Here is a 20049-nt window from a genome sequence, read left to right as displayed (position 1 = left end):
AAATGTGTCCAATTTGGAATTGTGTTTTGTGGCAAAATGTTGGATTAGTGGAGTGGATAAACAGCCCATAGAAATAGTGGAGAGGTGTTCCCTGATTCTGGAGTTTATGTCTCTACTAGTGAGACCTACGTATTGGATATCGCTTTGGGTGCAATGAATTAAGCATATCACTCCAAAAGAGGTGCAGTTCATACATGACTTGATATCATAGGTGGCCCCACTCACAGAAGATTTAAACATTGTGGTGACAAAATCACAGGGTTTACACCTTCTATGCCCGCATCTAAACATGCCTAGATGTCTAAGCCATGAGCTAGTAGGTTCAATAATGGACTTGAGTTGTGTAGGAGATAGAATGGACCCCAAAGTACGACTCTTTCTATAGGAGCATCTGATGCCTTTCTTAACTACAGAATTTAGGCCACCATCTGCCCCTAAGATGGAGAAATGTTTCTTAACAATAGTACAAATTTGTTTGTATTGGGTGCTATAACTGGTAACAAAATGTACCCCTTCAAAGTTTGACCTAGTGTTTGGAACATATTTATCTCTCAATAATATCTCCCTCAATAGTTTATGTACATAATTTCTTGCCCTCTTGATGCCCCTAAGGGGATATTTTCTGGCCCTGAGTCTACGTTCAAACTCATCGGCCTCAGTCAAATAATCACCAGGGTCACTGCAATTACGTTTGTCTCTGGTAAGTTGTCCCTTTTTGACAGCAAAGGTGACATGCGGAGGGTGGCAGCTGGAGGGATGTAAGAGGGTGTTTCCGTTATTATTTAGATAATCCACAAAAGGCTTAATCAAATCATTGGGGCCCAACCATACAAACAAGAGATCATCTATAAAATGTTTGTATAAGCCTATGTATGGTCTGAAGGGATTTCCATCTCCAAAGATGTGCATCAGCTTCCACCACCCAAGATATAAATTGGCGTAGGAAGGGGCAAATTTAGCCCCCATAGCCGTCCCACATCTGTGAATATAGAAATCCTCTTCAAAACTGAAAAAAATGTGAGTTAAAAGGAACAAAGCAACTCTAACCATGAAGTCCTGAAACTCTGAAGAGTAGTGTGTATAATGTTTTATGAAAAAGCGTATAGCCTCAATACCTTTGTTATGGGGTATGCAAGAATAGAGTAATGTAGCATCTATGGTAAGCCATACACAATTTTTATTCCAGGAAAATTCCTGTATAAAGGTCAAAACATGCTTTGTGTCTCGGATATATGATAATAGAGAGCTTACCATAGGCTGCAGCAAAGAGTCTAACCATTGTGAGGTATGTTCAAGGAGTGAATCAATTCCACTGATTATCGGACGGCCCGGGACTTGGGTGAGCGATTTGTGAACCTTCGGAAGGTGGTGGAACCACTGGGTTTTGGGAAATTTTAAATTCATGAAATCTGCCGTGTTTATAGCCAAAAAGTCGTGTTCAACACCATCATCCAAAATGCTCAACAACTCACTTCTAAATTGAGAAGTGGGGTCTTTGTTTAGAACAGAATAGTCATTGGTATTATTCAATTGCTTACCACGACCGGCCCACCTTTATCAGCCGGGCGTATAACCAATGCTTTGTTCTGCTTTAAACTATTTAGGGCCTCTCTTTGAAATTTGGTCAAGTTTGGCCGATGTTGATTGTCAGTTTGTTTTAAGGCAACCAACTCTAATTCCAAAGTGCTGCCCCTGCTCTGTATTGGATAAAATCTGTATGTACTTTTGAAAGATTTACCTCTGGTTATATCATTGGATCCTGTATCAGCCTCATGGTGTAACATTTGTAAAGATACCACATCACACGTTTCATTAAAATGTACAATATCAGACACCTTCAAATGTGGATTAGTAAAAGAAATATGATCACTGTCTGTATTGACTTCTTTATCGCCAAAATGTTTTCTAAGTGTAACATTTCTAAAAAAATGATTAATGTCCAGAATCGTCTGTAATTGGTCAAAATTAGTCGTGGGAGCAAATCTTAAACCCAGACTAAGGAGTTGTTCTTGGTCAGATGTCAATGTAATGCTGGACAAGTTAATTACATTAGCTATTTGTATTTGCTTTGGGGACAATTCCCCCAAAGCGAATATCTGTCCTGTGTGTGGGATACATTCAGTGTACCTGTATTTGCTGTGCCCCCTCCTGTTGGATCCTGGTCCAACGGAAAAACCTGTTGTAATTCAACATTATCTCCAGAGGTGTTATGAGTTAAGGTAGCAGTGTTAGATGGATGCCCAATCTGTGTTGTTTTAACTTTAGGCCTAACCACAGCTTCACTACTTATAGTAGTATTGGTAGTAGTGTCGTCAGCAGAGCTTTTTAGTATACCTGGTCTGTTTATAGTCTGTATAGTATTAGTTGCTGTCTTGCTGTCATCTGAGGAATAGTCAGACTCACTGTCTGAAAAGGACACAGATTTTGAATTTCTATTTCTGCGACCCTTATTACCTTTTTTATTTTTATTTTTCTTATAAAAAGGTTGATTTTGTCTAAACACTTATGGTTTCTTTCTATTCCAAATATAGACAGCATTGCTTTCATAATCAGATTTATTTCTCATAAATTTCACGTTTACTTTCCATTATAGCTGACTTGCTCTGTGCCACTGAATTTTTGAGTATGCCATCAAATTTTGCAAACTGCAACTCAGTACTTCTCTTATTCAGTTCCACCTGCAAGCCATCTATTTCAATTTTAACCTTATTTAAACATTGAATTCTATGGTTAACCAACATGAGCATTAAACAAGAGGAACACTCTGATAAGATACCATTCCAGGTACATACAAACTCTTTATCAATATTGATATCTACTTCAAAAGTAGGAAATTTATGACTCCGAGTCCCCTTTGTTTCATACCAACCGCTATGTATTTTTCAAAGGTCCAAATGTCCCATTGAATTTTCAACTCTTTGAGTAATACATTTTCCATATTTTCAAAAAGGGTACTGAGTGATAAGATTCCTTTATCATCTGAGAAAATCTTATCACAATCCTGTGAGTTGTGACAACGTGCCGTAGCAGGCATTAACGAAAAGAAAGACTGTTCATCTTGGCAGGTTACCTCCATGTTAAATGCACAGTCACTTAGTATCAAACAAACACCCAATTTTCTGGACACCACCAGTAGTATCCAATAAAGACAATAGAAATGGGTTAAATTCCAAGTATGACTTAATTTTTGGGAATGATGTATATGCCCTTTGCTTTCTATGCTTCATTTATTTTTTTTTCTTCTCGTATGCATATGGGTTACCTTTAATTATGTTTTAATCAACCTCTCTATATATATTTTATTTGACTCTTATATTATTGATATAATATTTTGATATATTTGAGGTGTTTGTTTCCCATATCCATACGATTATAAGCCCTTCAATTCCTGCTTCATCCTTTAGTACTTATAAACATAAATTTAATGTATATTGTCTTAAAGGGACAGTCTACACCTAAAACAACGTTACCCTATAGTTACGATCTCATGATTACAATTCTATTGATACCCTGGATCCCTATTTTCGTGTATCCGCTTACTCACTTTTTCAGAAAAATAGTTTTTATTCCTTGATTCAAACATGGCCGTTTAACTCCTCCCATTAGCTTCTCCTCCTGTCTTATCGAGTCCTGATCTTTCCCTATAACACTCGTGCAGGGACTGAACAGTGACCTCATTAGACCCTAATACGCATGCGCAATTATCCTCAGTTCAAAACCGGAAGTCGGTAATTGTTATCTCTGCACACACAGAACGGGTAACTATTTGTTTCTTTCCCTCTGTGGAAGTAAACTAAAGCCGCATTGCTAAATAATAGGTAAATGTTAAATCCTCCAATTTTTATTTCTGAGAATTGCAAACAATATGATCTCAAGCGGTAAAAACATAGATCGAAACTTTGGTTCCGGATACTTGGTTCCCAGTTAAGTTGCGCATGCGCGAAGCAATGAATGCGCGATACAGTTTTTTAATCGGTGATCAGTTTTTTATTGGACGATGCAAACTAAGAGAGTGGGTGACGTATTGAGTGGGTGGATCGGAGCGGCCATTTCTAACAGTCAGAATATAACTTTTCAGGGAGAATAACTCTGGATGTGTACAAGTCTCGATATGGTTGCAGGGGTGAGTAAACAAAATCGGAACTTTATCTAATGGATGGATTAAGGTTGTTTTAGGTGTAGACTGTCCCTTTAAGTAACATAGTAACATAGCAGATAAGGTTGAAAAAAGACCCAAGTCCATCGATTTTAACCTATACAAATGTAAAATACTTACAAAAAGCTCCAGTTAAGCTTAAATAACCCCACTAAAAGGTGACCCATTTAATACTAGCAATAATATCCATGAATTTTGTTTATATACAGAAATGTATCCAGACTATTTTTAAATGTATCTAGGGTATTGGCATTCACTACCTCCTTTGGTAATGAGTTCCACAATTTTATTGCTCTTACAGTGAAAAAAACGTTTCCGTTGCAGGAGATTAAATCTTCTTTCCTCCAACATCCTGAATATGGTTAATTTTTTATTTCCTTTTAAATACAACTCCTAATAATTTGTATCTACATTGTACATTGTAACTATTGTGTGATCATGTAATGCAAGTTTTCATTTCCCCTGTGCAGTCTGTGATTTCTGTGCCGTTTACAGACTACTAGCTTGATGGGTGTTTCTTGTTTTTACCCAATGATATGAAAGTATTGCCTTTTTAAGTTTGTGTCAAACATATTACTGTAGGCTATGAATACGGCGCTCAGCCGAAACGCATAAGCCATCTGTGTTTTTGCTCACCTGCTTTCTGTTCTAGTTCTCCATGTAACGTTTTTTATTGAAGTTATTAAATAATTATTTTTATCCTTACAAGCTCTCCGATCCTTTCTTATTTTTGAATCTGCTACCACCAGAATGATTGCTTGTTGCACGGACCTCCACTACAGAGCCTGTACCATTCCTCCACAGTCTTCGCTAATTGTGACATCATGAATGATGGGACTATTCATTGCAGCTGATGGGACCGCATGCCGAGAGGGTGAGAGTAACAGACATAGTCGGCTTAGCAGCATTTGTTTGTTTTAGGATCTCTGCACCCTGGCTACATGGTGACCTGGTATAATTTATATGCCGCAGGTCATATACCCATTTTCAGCAGCAGTGTATCTGGAGGAGGCCTACTAAGGCACGTTTTTCTACCAGGGGTTGAATTAGGTTTAAGTGGCTCTTCTACAGTGGATCATACATTGAATTGAACTGTTTGTATATTTTGAACACTCTCGTTTCTCCACATTCCTTTTCTATATTCTTAAAGGAAACCTCAAAATTTTCATTTGTGATGTGGATAGAACATACAATTTTAAACAACTTACTTCTATAATCACATTTTCTTTGTTTTCTTGCTATCCTTTGCTGAAGGAACAACATTACACTACTGGCAGCTAGATGACCACATCTAGTTAGCCAATCACAAGAGACAAATGTGAGCAGGCACCAATCAGCAGCTAGCTCCCACTAGTGTAGGATATGTGCATATTATTTTTCAACAAAGGAGACCAAGATAACAAAGCCCATTTGAAAATAGAATTGAACTTAAAAGTGTCTTTAAATAATATGATCTATCTGAATCAAGCAAGTTTAATTTTACCTTTCCTATCTCTTTAAACAGAGAACAAAAGGCAAAATATACATGCTCATTATAACTAGGGTAATTCATTTTGTAAAAGCAGCTGTGATTGGCAGATCTGTATATATTCATTTTTGGTTGCACCAATAGCAAATTTAGTCATATTACGTCTATGCTTTTTTTTAATATTATAAATGAGTATAGCATATGCTGCAGGTAGGGTTGCCATGTGTTCAGTATTCAAACGGACAGGCAAAATGTCAGCAGGCTGTCCAGTAAAATCTATACAAAAATGCTGGACAGTTGAGTGGCAGCTACATTTTCTATGCCTCCTAGGTTGCTATGCATTACAAATATGGGCCTGGAAGAAGTGACATTGCACATGTACTTCTCTTTATATTACTTGTAGCCTAGAAATGTAAAAAAAAAAAAAAAATCCCAGTCTTACGTGTTTCTGGCAGTCACATTGGGGTGTTAAAACACTGCTCTGTGCGTTATTTGTAGCCAGTGGGGTAAATCATTGTACAATGTTTTTACTGGAAATCATGAGGGTGTAAAAACATTGTTCTGCAATGCACCACTGGCAGTGAAATGGGGTCAAATCCTTGCTGTGTTACTGACAGTCACGAAGATACAGTCACTGCTCACTTGTGAAAAAGTATGTATGAGAGATCAAAGGTGGAGCCTAAGCTAGAGTTTTGGAGAGGGGCCATTTTGTGACTCTCCTCCCACCCAGTCAACAATAGCTGCAGGTGAGGCTATACTGTACAAATAAAGTGAAACTAGAACTTGCCCTTAGTTTTAACTAAAATAAATGAACCTTTTGATGTCTTATACACTGTGTTTGGCCTCCTGTCATTTAATGTAATCAGAATGATTATGTTCTGTACCTTTATTATGGGCTCTGTAATTTCCAAAGCTGATTCCTCCAGCCCGAGGTCTCTCCTTCTCTGTGCCCGAACCTCAGCATAGCTGTGTAAATAATTTTCATTAAAAAATGTAACAATTTATTAACAACACTTGTATATCTTTCCATACTAATGTTTTAGAAACATTGCAGAACTGTACAAATCTAATAAATAATATTTTAGCCTTTATAGTATATATTTTTAAATAAAAAATCATTTGTAAGGGATAAAATGTTTATATGTTATACAGTAAACAGAAAACAAGAACAAAAATTAAAGTTCAATGTTACTTTGTTAAAAAAAAAAGTTAGCAGTAGTTTTTTTCTTTCTTTTTAAATTCCTGCTTAAAATATTAAGTGCTAAATTACAAGTGGAGCGCAAACTATTTCGCAAGGGTTTTTGAGATTGTTTGCTCTTCTTTTTAATTTTGCTGATATTACAGATTAAGCGAAATTGCTGGAATCATTATCGGCATCTCAGAGCTGTGGATAACTGTTTTCCAAAAATAAAAAGTTGCACAAAACACATACAAAATACATTACAAAGTACACTTACACTCATAATAACACCATGTAATTAAACTGTATTAAAATAAAAATAATGCACAAAAAAGTTATAAGGGCTCAAAGATATGAGATCTCAGGTGTTAGAAAAAAAAAAGGCAGCCAAAGGACTTTAACATAGACATACATAAAGGTACATTGCTAACTGCATTGGAGCCCTTTGCAGTTAGGTAGATGAAAACATGTTAAAGCATATTTATGCAATTTTTATATTTTCATGTCAGGGTAAGGGCATTTTACAGTAGGCGATCGTGTATGCGCATATTACAACCAAACATGTTAAAAAACATTGGAATATAAAAAATATTCCTATTTTCAAGTTGGGTTAGCGCTCATTAGAATACGTTATGGTGTTTGCATGAGAGTGGGGTATGTGTACATATGTATTTAAAAGTGCATATATGTAATTACAGATATATATACACATATAAACACATAAATACATATGTATACATATACAGATATATATATATATATATATATATATATATATATATATATATATATATATATATATATATATATATATATATATATATATAAATAGGCATTGGAGCCCTTTGCAGTCAAGTAGATGAATAAAACATGTAAAAGCATATTTATGCAATATTCATTTTTAATAAAGTGTTATACTGTGTTTAGTGTAATTATTTTACATTCGAATGTTCAATCTGCACATAGCAGAATATGCTATAAGTATTTATAAATAGATATTACTATATATATCTGTATATATCTATACCTATATATAATTATCTATATATATTTTAGCAAAATACCATCAGATATATGTAGAAATATGTATAAATATATAAAACATATTCTTCTATGTGAAGAACATTGGAATGTGCAATATTTATATTTTCATGTCAGGTTAGCGCACTTGAGAATATGCAAGCAGTTTTGTGCGTGAGTAGGGTGCGCGCAATATTCAAAGTTTGCTTTTTACGCGCATTGGGTTAGCACGCAATCTAAAACTGTTTACTTTCAACTCGTAATACGAGTGCTACCCGACCCATTAATTATTGCTCCACTTGTAATCTGGCCTTGAATGTTTACTGTAAAAAAAAAAAAAAACTTTCACAAATGCTTTTTTTCTGTTCAATGTGCATTTTCTTTACCTTCGACAACTAAGAGAGGTACTGGTATTCTGCCACTAGAGTGTGCTATTCACTGTAGTATGAAACTACTGACATATTAAATAAACACTGTCATCGCATGAAGACTTACGTATACTTAAACACTTTATGAATATAATTGCTCTGGATTAGACATTAATCCTGTAAGGGTGGGTGTTTTATAGAAACCTTCATTATTAATCCAGTAGTTTGTGTAGCGTTCTAGCAATGATCTCCTAGTAATTGTTTCTTGACAGATTCATTACAGAATATCATGTACTATACATTCACATGAAGTGTAAACACAGTAAAATTAGTTTAAATCTAAACTATTTACAATAATGCTTAACCGTGAGCCAAACACGTGAATTCAAGCAACGTATAGCTGCACCTTTGGCTTTTGGTTATACATTTAGGCACATAAGACCATAGTGATGGCAGCATACCTGATTGTATCCATCTTACAACATGTTTACTAAGGGGGCTCAAGCTAATAGTAAAAAAGCACTGCTCTACGCACCTTTCCCCCGTAAATCATTTATTATAATACTTCCCCATATGGCAAATCTGCTCTAATGTTGCCCACACTGCATGAAGTAAAGGGGGAAAACTTTCATATCTCACTAGAGCAAGGTAACAGTGCAGAAAAGAAAGCTTTACAGCAGAAGGCTATGGAGGTTTTGTAAGGAACCTTTTAGGAGCTGGAGGATATAGAATATAGAGCTAGGATCAGTGCGAAGGAGCACACTTGTGCTTATTGAGATCAGAACACTGGAGAGCTATAATATTAGCTTTAAAGAATAGAGGGAGAATACCCACAAAAGTAATCTTCCCATAACATGTTTACTTATGGGCAGACAATGCCATTTTGCCCACTTTTCCTGTAATTTAAAGGGATATACAACTTAAACTTTCATGATTCGGATAGAGCATGTTATTTTAAGAGACGTTTACATTTGTTTGTGTAATTAAATTTACTTTGATATTGGTATCCTTTGTTGAAAATCATAAGCTGAAAATGTATGAGGGAATGAAAATAATACAAGTTTACGCATCACTGTTTGTGTAAAAGAAAGGTTGCTTTCTGCTTATAGGAATATGAGATGTTTAATTGACTAGTGGTTGATCATATAACATTTCCTGTAAGAGAGCCTCTCTCACTTAGGGCTCAATGATCTAACGCTCACCTGTTTAGATGTGGTTTTTCTTACCTACCATCGCAGGGGCTGCCCTGGTGGAATGATCATAAAAAGGGGCAGTCCCTGTGAGTGGCGAAGTAGAGCGAAGTTAGCAGTGAGCAGGGGGCGCACTTTAAAAATGAAATCCTGCAGTCAATATAAATCACATACGCTGCTTCCTGCATATAGCACCTTACATTCACCTATATTTTCGTATGCAAGTGTTTTTCTATTAGGGTAATAAGTATTTGGAGTGCTTTAAGAAAAGCTCACCACCTTTTAGTTGGCGAGAAAAAACTGTGAAATCTGTAGAATGATTTATACGATTTATTCCTGTGTAATTTACACACAAATGTAAAATTTTTGGTAAAATACGATTTTTTGGGTGAAGAATTTTGATTTTTGATGCATCTTTACAATAAAAATGTTCCTGCTTATTTTTGTGTGAATGGTTCAAATATTTGTTTTGTATGATGTTTAAAATACTAATTTTATTGTGCACTTTTCATTTGAAAATGCAGTATATGCCCCTTAGCGAGACACCCTGTTCTCAGAGTAAAAAGTAGCTTTAGATCATTCCACCAAGGAAATAGGAGGAGAGAGAGTTTTAGATTATTGGCCCTTAGTATGTGTATTTTTTCTAGATACATTGCTTACAATAAACATTATTTTTAAGTTGTAAAGATGAGTAAAGAAAAACAATGGACAGAATAATTCAGTGACACCTTCTCTGCTCATTACTATAAAGCATTACCTAACAACTGTGTGCATGCAAACGATGAATTCGGGTTTGGAGTTCCACTGGTTGTATGTGATATAATAATGTGTCTGAAGCCAGATCCACTGCTGGCCCTTGGTAAGAAACCGGTAGTAGCACGATTTTCCTTTTCCACACTGCATTACTATATGGAACAAAGAAGAAAAAATAAAGTTAGACCACACAAAGACAACAGAGCGACGTAATCCATCATCAGAGAGAACATTGTCACAATTTTCCTGTTGAGCATTTAAGGAGCAGGTTTTGCAAATCCAATTATTTTCTTTGCATAAAAACAATGTTAAGATTTAAAGGGACATGTCATACTTAAACTTTCATGGTTTAGAACTTTAGATAGAGGGGCCGATTTATCAAGCTACGTATGGTGTCTAAATACCGCTGCTTCATAACTTCTCCGCCTGCTCTGAGGCCGCGGACAGAAATCAAGTCGATCGAATACTATCGGATTGATTGACACACCCTGCTAGAGGCTGTCGGCATTTATCGATGTGCAGCGGACATAATAAGCTACATTGTATCATGTCCACTCGCACTATGATAAATCTACCCCAGGGCATGTCATTTTAAATGAGTTTTCAAATTACTCCTATTACCAAATGTATTTAGTTCTTTTGGTACCCTTTGTTAAAAAGCATACCTATGTAGATTCAAGAGCAGCAATCGACAACTTGGAGCTAGCTGGTGATTGGTAGCTACATGCATATGACTCTCCTCATTGGCAGTTATATGCAAATAATGCAATAATGAAATGCATTAGAGCAATGTATCTTTGTACTTTTATTTCATTTTACATTGAAACTAGCAAGAAGCACATGCTATGCAATACTTTTACTGCTGTAAACAAGCTAAAAGGCTAACGCGGAAAGTTTCCAATCAGCAGACAAGGAAGAGTCTCCACAAGTCTAACAATAAAAGAAATGTGTTTTTTAAAAGCATAAAAATGGAATAAATTGAAAGATTCTGTGCTAGATTACAAGTGGAGCACACAAATGTGAGCAGTAAGGTGTGCCAACATTGCTAGACCACAGTCCTTACCTTCTCCACTTTTGTGTTCATATCACAAGACCAATGTTATTTTGTATCTCTCAAGTGATAGTCAGGTAGTGATAGTCAGGTACACACTAACATCTGCATATCAGATAGGCCAGGTGCATTCATTCCCTCATATAGCTGACTTCTATGGAGGCACGCAGTAAAATTCATGTCGGATAACGCACGTGCACTAAGCAGATAGAGAGCAAAATCTGCTCAAGTAGTGGAGCTCTTCATTTAGTTATGTGTAACTATTTCAATTAAACTTTTTGTTATTAACCCTTTAACTGCTGAGCCATTTCCACTTCCTGTTGTAAGCTGTTTTGGAGTTTTAGGCACTCCTCACATTTAAGCCCCACTGTAGGTCATTTTTTAGTCAGAAACTCCCAAGAGTTACCTACCCCCAAGAGTTACCCACTCCCAAGAGTTACCCACCATTTGACCCTGATGAGCACTGGGTGTTTCTAGGACTTAAAGGGATAGTAAAAACCAAAATCTTATTGTTTAAAAAGATAGATAATACCTTTATTTACCATTCCACAGTTTTGCATACCCAGCACTGTTATTTAAATATACTTTTTACCTCTGTAATTGCCTTGTATCTAAGCTTCTGCAGACTGCCTCCTTATCTCAGATCTTTTAACAGATTTGCATTTCAGGCAATACGTGCTGACTCTTAAATAACTCCACGTGCATGAGCTCAGTTATTTATATGAAACACATGAACTAACGTCCTCTAGCTGTGAAAAACTGTCAAATGCATTTAGATAAGAGGCGGTCTTCAAGGGCTTAGAACTTAGCATATGCGCCTACCTAGGTTTAGCTTTCAACTACGAATACCAAGAGAACTTAGCAAATTTGATGATAAAAGTACATTAGCAAGTTGTTTAAAATGACATGCCCTATTGGAATCATGAAAGTTTAATTTGGACTTTACTATCCCTTTAAGGTAAGGGAGCTGAGATTGAGGAGTTTGAATACTTACCCCCTCTATTCAGCTCCCTTAAGCCTTCTGTGACAACCTGGCACTTATGGGTTTACAAGCCCTGATGACTTCACCAGCAAACCTGGCAATGTCAAACCATTAGACCAGAGGGATGTGGGGGGTAATTGCAGGGTGGGGAGCGATGATCTCAGAATGCGCTCCCCCAACATGAAATGACAAGCACTGTGCAGATGACAATGTATCATCATATGTAGTAAAGGTGTTAAACCTTTGTTTCCTAACTATTACATCTAAATATAACTTTAATCCTTTATTTCCACAGCATTTTCAAGGGTTTTGTAAAGCAAACTGGCCAGCTACAATTATTTACTTTAGGTATCAAAAAGTGCTACATTTTAAAGCAGTATTTTGGATTGATCAAGAGAGCAATCACCACTTGTAATACGAGCTATTAGCGATCTGCGCTATACATTAAAAATATAGGGAGCACTGAAAAATGTAAATGTTTTGCCTGCATTAATATGCTTTGCTTAGCATGTTTAACCATCGGTTTGTAATACCAGACTGTATGTTGTTCTTTGTACAAGCACAGGATAACACACCTTACGATATTGATTTCGATCCACTTGTTATCTAACCCACTGTATTTTAGTGGGAGTCAAAACAATGAAAAAATAAATAAATCAAAGGGCAATATAACTGAAAAGACAAATGGTTTCACTTGAAAACATGCAAGCTTATTAAATTTTATATAAATGATTTGTTAATGCAAAATAATGCTATTTTATTGGAGGGCAGAAATGTAGCAACCATTAGTGTGCCCCTTTAATTGAGTTTTCTTTGTTTCAGTAACATGCAACCGCGTGCTTTTTATCACAAAGGCAACATCTTTTTGAGTTTCATTGATTTTTTTCAGATTCTATTTTCACTCTGCAAATTTAACACAAGTTAAACTAAATATTTATAGATGACTCCTGTCAGCAAAATTGGCGTGAAAGCAGAGCACGACTTAATGGATGAAGAGAGTTATTTTTCCCATTTTTGACAGCTAAGAGAATTTAGCTTTGCAGGAATCAAATGATGTTATACAGATAAAAAAAAACACTGCTTTAAATGTGAGAAATAATTCTATTCTCCTAAGACTCAGTTGGAATGGTGACCAGGCTGGGTATGTGCAATATAACGGCTTAGTTGTATTGTAAATGTGACTGAAATTTCGAATCAAAGGCAAATCTAATCTAAGGGAACGTGTGATCACCGCTTCCAGTCTTGTTACCCTGCCTAACAATGTAGCTTCCCCTACATTGAAAAACAAAACTATTGGCAAATTGGGTTGTCAGGTCTATATTAAAAATTCCAAACAACCAGCAGATTACTGGGGACGCACGGTAGATCAGTTACACAAGAGGTCATCCCTTAAAAGTCTATTCTATATTCTGCCCTAAACCCAGCTGTAAATATTTTTTACAACTGGTCAGTTATTTTATTCTCTTGGTTACCTCTAACAAACAATTCAGTACCACCAAATTGCAATTAATACACTAATGTAGCTATTTTACTTCTCACTAACTACCAATGATGTGCACCCACTGGCTGACAGTAACACATAGAGAACTGTGATTTGAACCCTATTGGCTCTTTGCAGAATAAATTTAGTATCAAATTTACCCTCATGGCTGCCATCTTTTTGGCTTCCAGTAACACAGAAGGAAATGCTTTGATTTTTGCCAGTAACACAGACTTAAATAATGCAACCATTTGTGCAAGAAATATACTACTCTGTGGTATAACATCACAGTGAGACATATTAGCCAAGTATTGAAAAATAAATGTCCTTTAAAGATGTAAATGTCAGTTTACAGTGCAGGGTTCAGCAACTAGATTTGTGCATGAAAACACTTATTGGCAGCACAGGTAGTTTAATTATAAACATTGGCAACTGTGCTTTTTAGGACAGTGAATCATATATAATATCACACATAAGTTGTAAATAATGTATGCACATTACATTGTTATTTTTATACAAATTAAAGTAACTTGATTCACTTCTTGCTATTGCCCCCTCTTACTGCCCATTCATATTTAAGGGGCACAGGGAATATAACTGCAGGGGAGGTGAGCATTAATATGGCTGCTCATCTCCTACTTACATCTTCATCTGACACATATATGTGTTTGTGTGTGTAGTGTTTTCACCCATATCATTTTCCCATCATCTCTTAAGAATTGTGAAATCTTATGTGACCTCTTGACTTGAGGGAAAAGGTTGGAAACCCAGTTCTCTCTCTGGTAATATCCTAGTGAAATAATCTCAACCTGTTTGGGGGTTATGTCCCTATTTATAAGCTCTAACATTTGATTGGCTTATGACTTTAAAGGACATTGTACAAAGATAAAATGTTATTATGCATATTAAAGAGTATCAATTAAGCTTTTTTTTAAAATTCAATTTGAATATAATACTGCAGCTTTGGTTTTATACTTCCTACTAATTCTAGTTTCTGATAAGGACACCTGCTTCTGCTTTACTGTTGGAGAAGGATAGCATGTTTATTAGTTAAGGACAGGAACATACTTTTTTCAAAAAATAATAATAAATAATCAAAATGTATTTTGAAATGCCCTTTTTTTACATTAAAGGGACACTGAACCCAAATTTTTTTCTTTCGTGATTCAGCATGCAATTTTAAGCAACTGTCTACTATTATTATCACTTTTTCTTCATTCTCTTGCTATCTTTATTTGAAAAAGAAGGCATCTAAGCTATTTTTGGTTCAGACCCTGGACAGCACTTGTTTATTGGTCGGTTAAATTAATCCACCAATCAAGAATGAAGAAAATTAGATAATAGAAGTAATTTAGAAAGTTGCTTAAAATTGCATTCTCTATCTGAATCACAAAAGAAAAAAATTTGGGTTCAGTGTCCCTTTAAACCAAGAAAATTTGACTACAATGTACCTTTAAATTCTTATACCCACCCCTAACGAGATGATCCTGGATAAGCAAAGCCTCTTAAAGGGACAATGTGCTCTACATTTAACTCTCCTTAAATGTGTTCCAAGTGGACCATTTTAGCTGCTGGAGTGTATTTAACTGTTTGCAAACAGCTACTTTACCTTTATTTGTTGTTTGAAATAGCTACTTGTTCCTGTTGTATTCCCACCTGCACTGCAAACATGAGTAGCAAATGTTTTCTCTGTAAAAAAAAGCTATGTATATAGGAGACAATAGCACTGATTAATCTCCCAGTGGGGGGTATGAGGGGGAGAGAGATTTTGTTTGTGAAATAGCTGCTTGTGCTTATTTAACATCCCCAGTCAAAATTAGCATTTCAATACCTAACATAAATAATATTAGCAGGTCTGCTTAGCTTGCGGGCTCAGGGCATTGTTATGGGCATGTCCCAGGTGATGCTTTTAATGAGAAATGGCTATTTCAAATACAGAAATATATATGAAGCAACAATTGCCCATCCATTTAATACTCTGCAGTAAGTATAAGAAGTCAATTGGAAAACCTTAAGGGGAAACTCATTTTATAGCACATTCGTCAATCTTTAAAAAGCTGCCCGTTTTAATTGTTGCTATCTTTCGGTTGACAGAGCTGGCAATCAAGTGATTAATATTTTTCTCATACAGCAAAACTGCTTTGGGGAGCGGCTGGGGTAAAGCAGCCTATATCCTTCACAGTCATACATTTAAGGTGAAAGACATTGCAATATAGTTTCTGCAGGTGCTGCACTCATACTGGTACCTACCAGCCTGTTCCAGAGCAAGCTTGTTGCCTTGTTTCACCTTGGCCACACCCCAGTGCAGTGTCACCATACATTATATAAATGAACTCCTTGCTTTCCAGAAATGTTGACATGAATGAGCCTATATTTAAGAGGGTGGCATTTAATAATTGCTATTTAAAATGTAAACATCTGCCATTATTTAAGAAGCTATTCTTGTTTTGTATGTTTCTATGAAAACATTCTGTATGGCCACATATTGACTTTCAATTTAAAGGTAAAGTTCCATTTAGGCCTCATATGAAATCTTTTTTTAGGTATATTAAAAGATGATTAAAAAATATTTTTCTTTAGGGTTAAAAGAACATGCCCCAGTTACACTCTAGGCATCCCTTCATAGATGTGGGTACCTACAAGTCCTCTTAAAAATGTATGTCTAGGTCCACCAAGAAAGTAACAGACCCACACCAACACTATGTAAGGCTGCTTAGGAAGAGGCAAGGATGTGATTTTTAAGTTGGTCAGACTCTTGGTCAAATAATATCAATTACAAATGTTATTGTTTTTGTTGGTCAGGTTTCTTAGGATAGGATTTTTTATTTTGTCTAAAAAAAAAAGTTTGCTGGATGATTTTTAAAATTATCTTTGACCTACTCTCTTCAGTCAGTGGATTTAATCAAATCTTGTTATTGTTCCAAATAAAGAGGGGCAGTGTCATCCTGTTTGGACTAAAAAAAAATGGTCAATGTTTGACTTTTCTAGTTTAATATTTTGGATCATTAATTTTTTTCTTTCATATTAACATTCATCCAGATCTCTTCATAATTCTCAAGTTCGTCAGTTTGTTTTAGTCACAGTTCCAGGGATCTTTATCTGGATGACATCCCTGTTAGCTTAGATTATGACCTATTATACCTGTTTGTTGACTGTTGGTATTTTTCAGTTATGTTTGGCAAATCTCTCCAATTAAACAGTTTTCTGTTTTTTACTGTCCCTTTTAGACTTTTGGACAGCATACTAAGTGACTTGTCCAAGAGAATTTATTTGCCCCTGCATATGAGATAAGGTAACTCAGCTGCAGTTTAGTGAAGGCATTAACTAAGTAGTTCAGCAGCATGGTAATATTATGATCCCTATAGTGGGAAATGTGAGTCTAGACTCATTTTATGTAAGGCCTGAGGATCTAAAGCTATCCGCCCTGGTGAGATGATCTAAGACGTCTCATAAGTATGGCGAGATCCCTCAAATAATAGCCTGACAGTACTTTATCTAGCTATATAGGGTTCTGGCTGTGAAGGAGAAACACATACATTGCACTATAACCCTAAAATAAAAGCCCCCAAAGATTTTGTGTGATTTCTCTCCATACAAGTGAGGTTTTGATCATCAGGCCCTTAGAGTCCACTATCATTTGTATTGTTTTGTTTTCAGATAAATTGATTTTTCCCTATAAGCCTGGGATTTCTGACTGTCTGGATTCTGTAGCATGCATCCCCAATAAATAAATCAGTGCTGTAATACAGAAGGGGTCTCAGATACACACACACACAAAAACACTGAGAGGGATGATCATGGTTAAGGTGCAAAAAGGGGGCTTCTCACTGTGCAGGGAGTGTAGTGCCCCTTCTGAAGACACATATGCTTTTCACAAAAAGCATTTGGTTTTGCTTCATGATAACTATGCATGTTATTTTCTCTCTGTCCGATGCAGTGGCATCGCCGGGGGCACTACCCCCCCCCCCCCCAGTATAATGGCTGGCCCCCTATGTGCCCCCAATGGTGGCTTCCCACAACCACTCTACCCAGGCACTGTGGCAGCTCCAGCCAGCCCCGCTTGCGGCACATCCAGCCTGCAGCATGCCCAATCCCTCCATGACATGCCTGGCCCCACCCCACCTGCAACATGCCCAGTCTCACCCTCCGGCACCCTCCCAATAAATTTCTGGGGATGCCACTCATCCCATGCCATCATATAGGCTGTAAAGAAACTACCCCACTAGTTTATATATTACTATATTACAAAATTATGAGAGAACACAAGGTTTTTGCTTATAATAATTACATTTTTCATATTTGAAGTGATAACATATGAATGCACACCCTGACACATCTTTTCTGTATGCAAATTGCACAGACTGATCTCTAAGTCCCTACTGGGAAATATCCTCTCTCTCCCCATATATGTCCTACCTTGGCAATAATGTGAACTGAAGTTAGTAGGAAGTGAAAGGTACATAAGGGGAATTATTACAAAATGTTACCGACAGTCAAGTCAAAATTAAACTTTCATGATTTAGATAGAGCATGCAGTTTTAAACAACTTCCCAATTTAATTTTATCATCAAATTTGCTTTGTTCTCTTGGTATCCTTTAATAAAAGCAAAACCTAGGTAGGCTCAAACTAATTTCTAACCCGTTTAGTGCCTATTTTATAATAAAAGTGTAATAAATAAGTTATACATAATCAGGAATTTAAAAGTCCTTCTAAAATATGTAAATAAATATATCAATATCCCTTTAAATAAGCTCCACAGACAAAATAGATTTACTTGTGCTGCATACTGAGAGAGCTGATACTGAGCTTTAGTAAGGAAAATATAAAAGCAAAGCAATTTTATTTCTTAGTGAGTAATGGAAAAATGACTTACAATTCACATGGCATCTTGCTAAGAGCTCCAAGTCTTCTGCATGGTAATAATCATATCCTGATGTTCCCAAGACTTCGAAGGGTAAGTAGCCAATTATTGGTGGGGCTCTGAAAGAATAAAAAAACAATAAATGTTAATGAGCTTGACATCTGTGACTGACATGCGCTCACACGCACCATGGAACTTGAAAGCAAACACAAAATGTGAAAGAGCTAGTAGCTGCCATCGATCCTGTTTTGGGGAAAAAGGATGAGTCTTTATAATACCAGACACAAAAGCAGTATATGACCAACTAAACATCACTTCAGCTGATGATCGCATTCTACTAGACAGTTGGCAAAGCATTAGAGGGAAATAAAGATCTAGTGTGAAAAAATGAAATAGTTTTTTTTTGCTTTCAAACACTAGTGGGCAAAGTTCACTAACAGCCTCTTCTGTCTCACCTGTGTTATTCAATTCAGCCTATTCATTATATAATGGAGAAGACGTATACGCTTTAGTGAGAGTAACATGGAGTTGCTGATAGGTTGGAGAGCAGTGTTTCCTCTAAGACCAGATTTGTGCATGGCCAAGCAGTTTAACAGTTAATTTGGTAACCCCACACTGCAATTAGCAAACACTGCACAATGCAGACTGCAAGGTATGGTTCTCTTATTAACTGTTTCACTTCTGGCCCGCACACAAAACTGGCCTTAGAGGGAAAACAGTTGGAGAGGCAATGAAAAGGACATTAAACCCTTTGGGATTGTAATAATAAAGTGTAATTATATGTAGTGAAAAACTTTGCAATATACATTTTTCCTGTAATTTAATTATGAAAATTGTGTGCTTTCCACCAACCTTAACCATGTTATATTTCACACAGTTATTGTATGCACACTCTGGTTGCCCATATATAACTGTCCCTGACTGGCCTCAGCAGAGAAGGAAACCAAGGTTACAACACTGCGGCACCCAGGGGCATAACTACAGGGGTCACACCGTTGGGGAGCGATCAGTATTGGTTTTGCTACAGGGGGCCCAGGTTCTACCTATATCATGCTCACACTATAAGAAAAGTGTATGGATTTTCCTTTACAAATATGGTAGCTGCATTTCCAATATGGATGTCACATTGGTGCTGTACAGAAAACCTTACATCATATTTGTACAAGAAGGCTGTGTAAGTGGATATCCTCTGGTAAAGTCTAACCGGGGGAAAGGATGACACACAGAGAAACAGCTCTTCTTCTTACTTATATGTGGCTGCTGGCACAGCTTCTGATGATTGCAGCCAGAAAGGGCACTGTTTAAATGGGGAGCCCTGCCACAGCATTTGTACCTGGGCCCACTGAGGTCTAGTTACAACCCTGGTGGTGACTATTGCTGTCACGCTCGGTGGAGCAGGATTAAGGGTTTAGAGTTCCGAGGTAGAGATGTCAAGCCTAGGTTCCCCTTGTGAGTTAAAGGGGGCCAGTGAAATGTGTTTCTTGGGTCTACTTCCCCTTTTAGGAATTATGGCAAACATAAAGAAAACCAGTTAATTAA

The 20049-nt window shown here is 36.5% G+C and overlaps 1 protein-coding gene across 1 annotated transcript in view; it reads right to left on the bottom strand.

The window, feature by feature from the left end:
• The window catches only part of PASD1 (PAS domain containing repressor 1), a 249469-nt gene that overhangs the window by 17819 nt on the left and 211601 nt on the right, over window positions 1–20049 (bottom strand). The window contains exons 10-12 of the mRNA XM_053699161.1: window positions 18523–18629; window positions 10140–10287; window positions 6509–6590 (exon numbers count right to left, since the gene is read on the bottom strand). Coding sequence (XP_053555136.1) covers window positions 6509–6590; window positions 10140–10287; window positions 18523–18629 — 337 coding nt within the window. The remainder of the gene's footprint in view (window positions 1–6508; window positions 6591–10139; window positions 10288–18522; window positions 18630–20049) is intronic.

The sequence above is a fragment of the Bombina bombina genome, chromosome 1 (assembly GCF_027579735.1).
Source record: "Bombina bombina isolate aBomBom1 chromosome 1, aBomBom1.pri, whole genome shotgun sequence".
NCBI lineage: Eukaryota > Metazoa > Chordata > Amphibia > Anura > Bombinatoridae > Bombina > Bombina bombina.
This window is presented reverse-complemented; position numbering and strand designations above follow the sequence as displayed.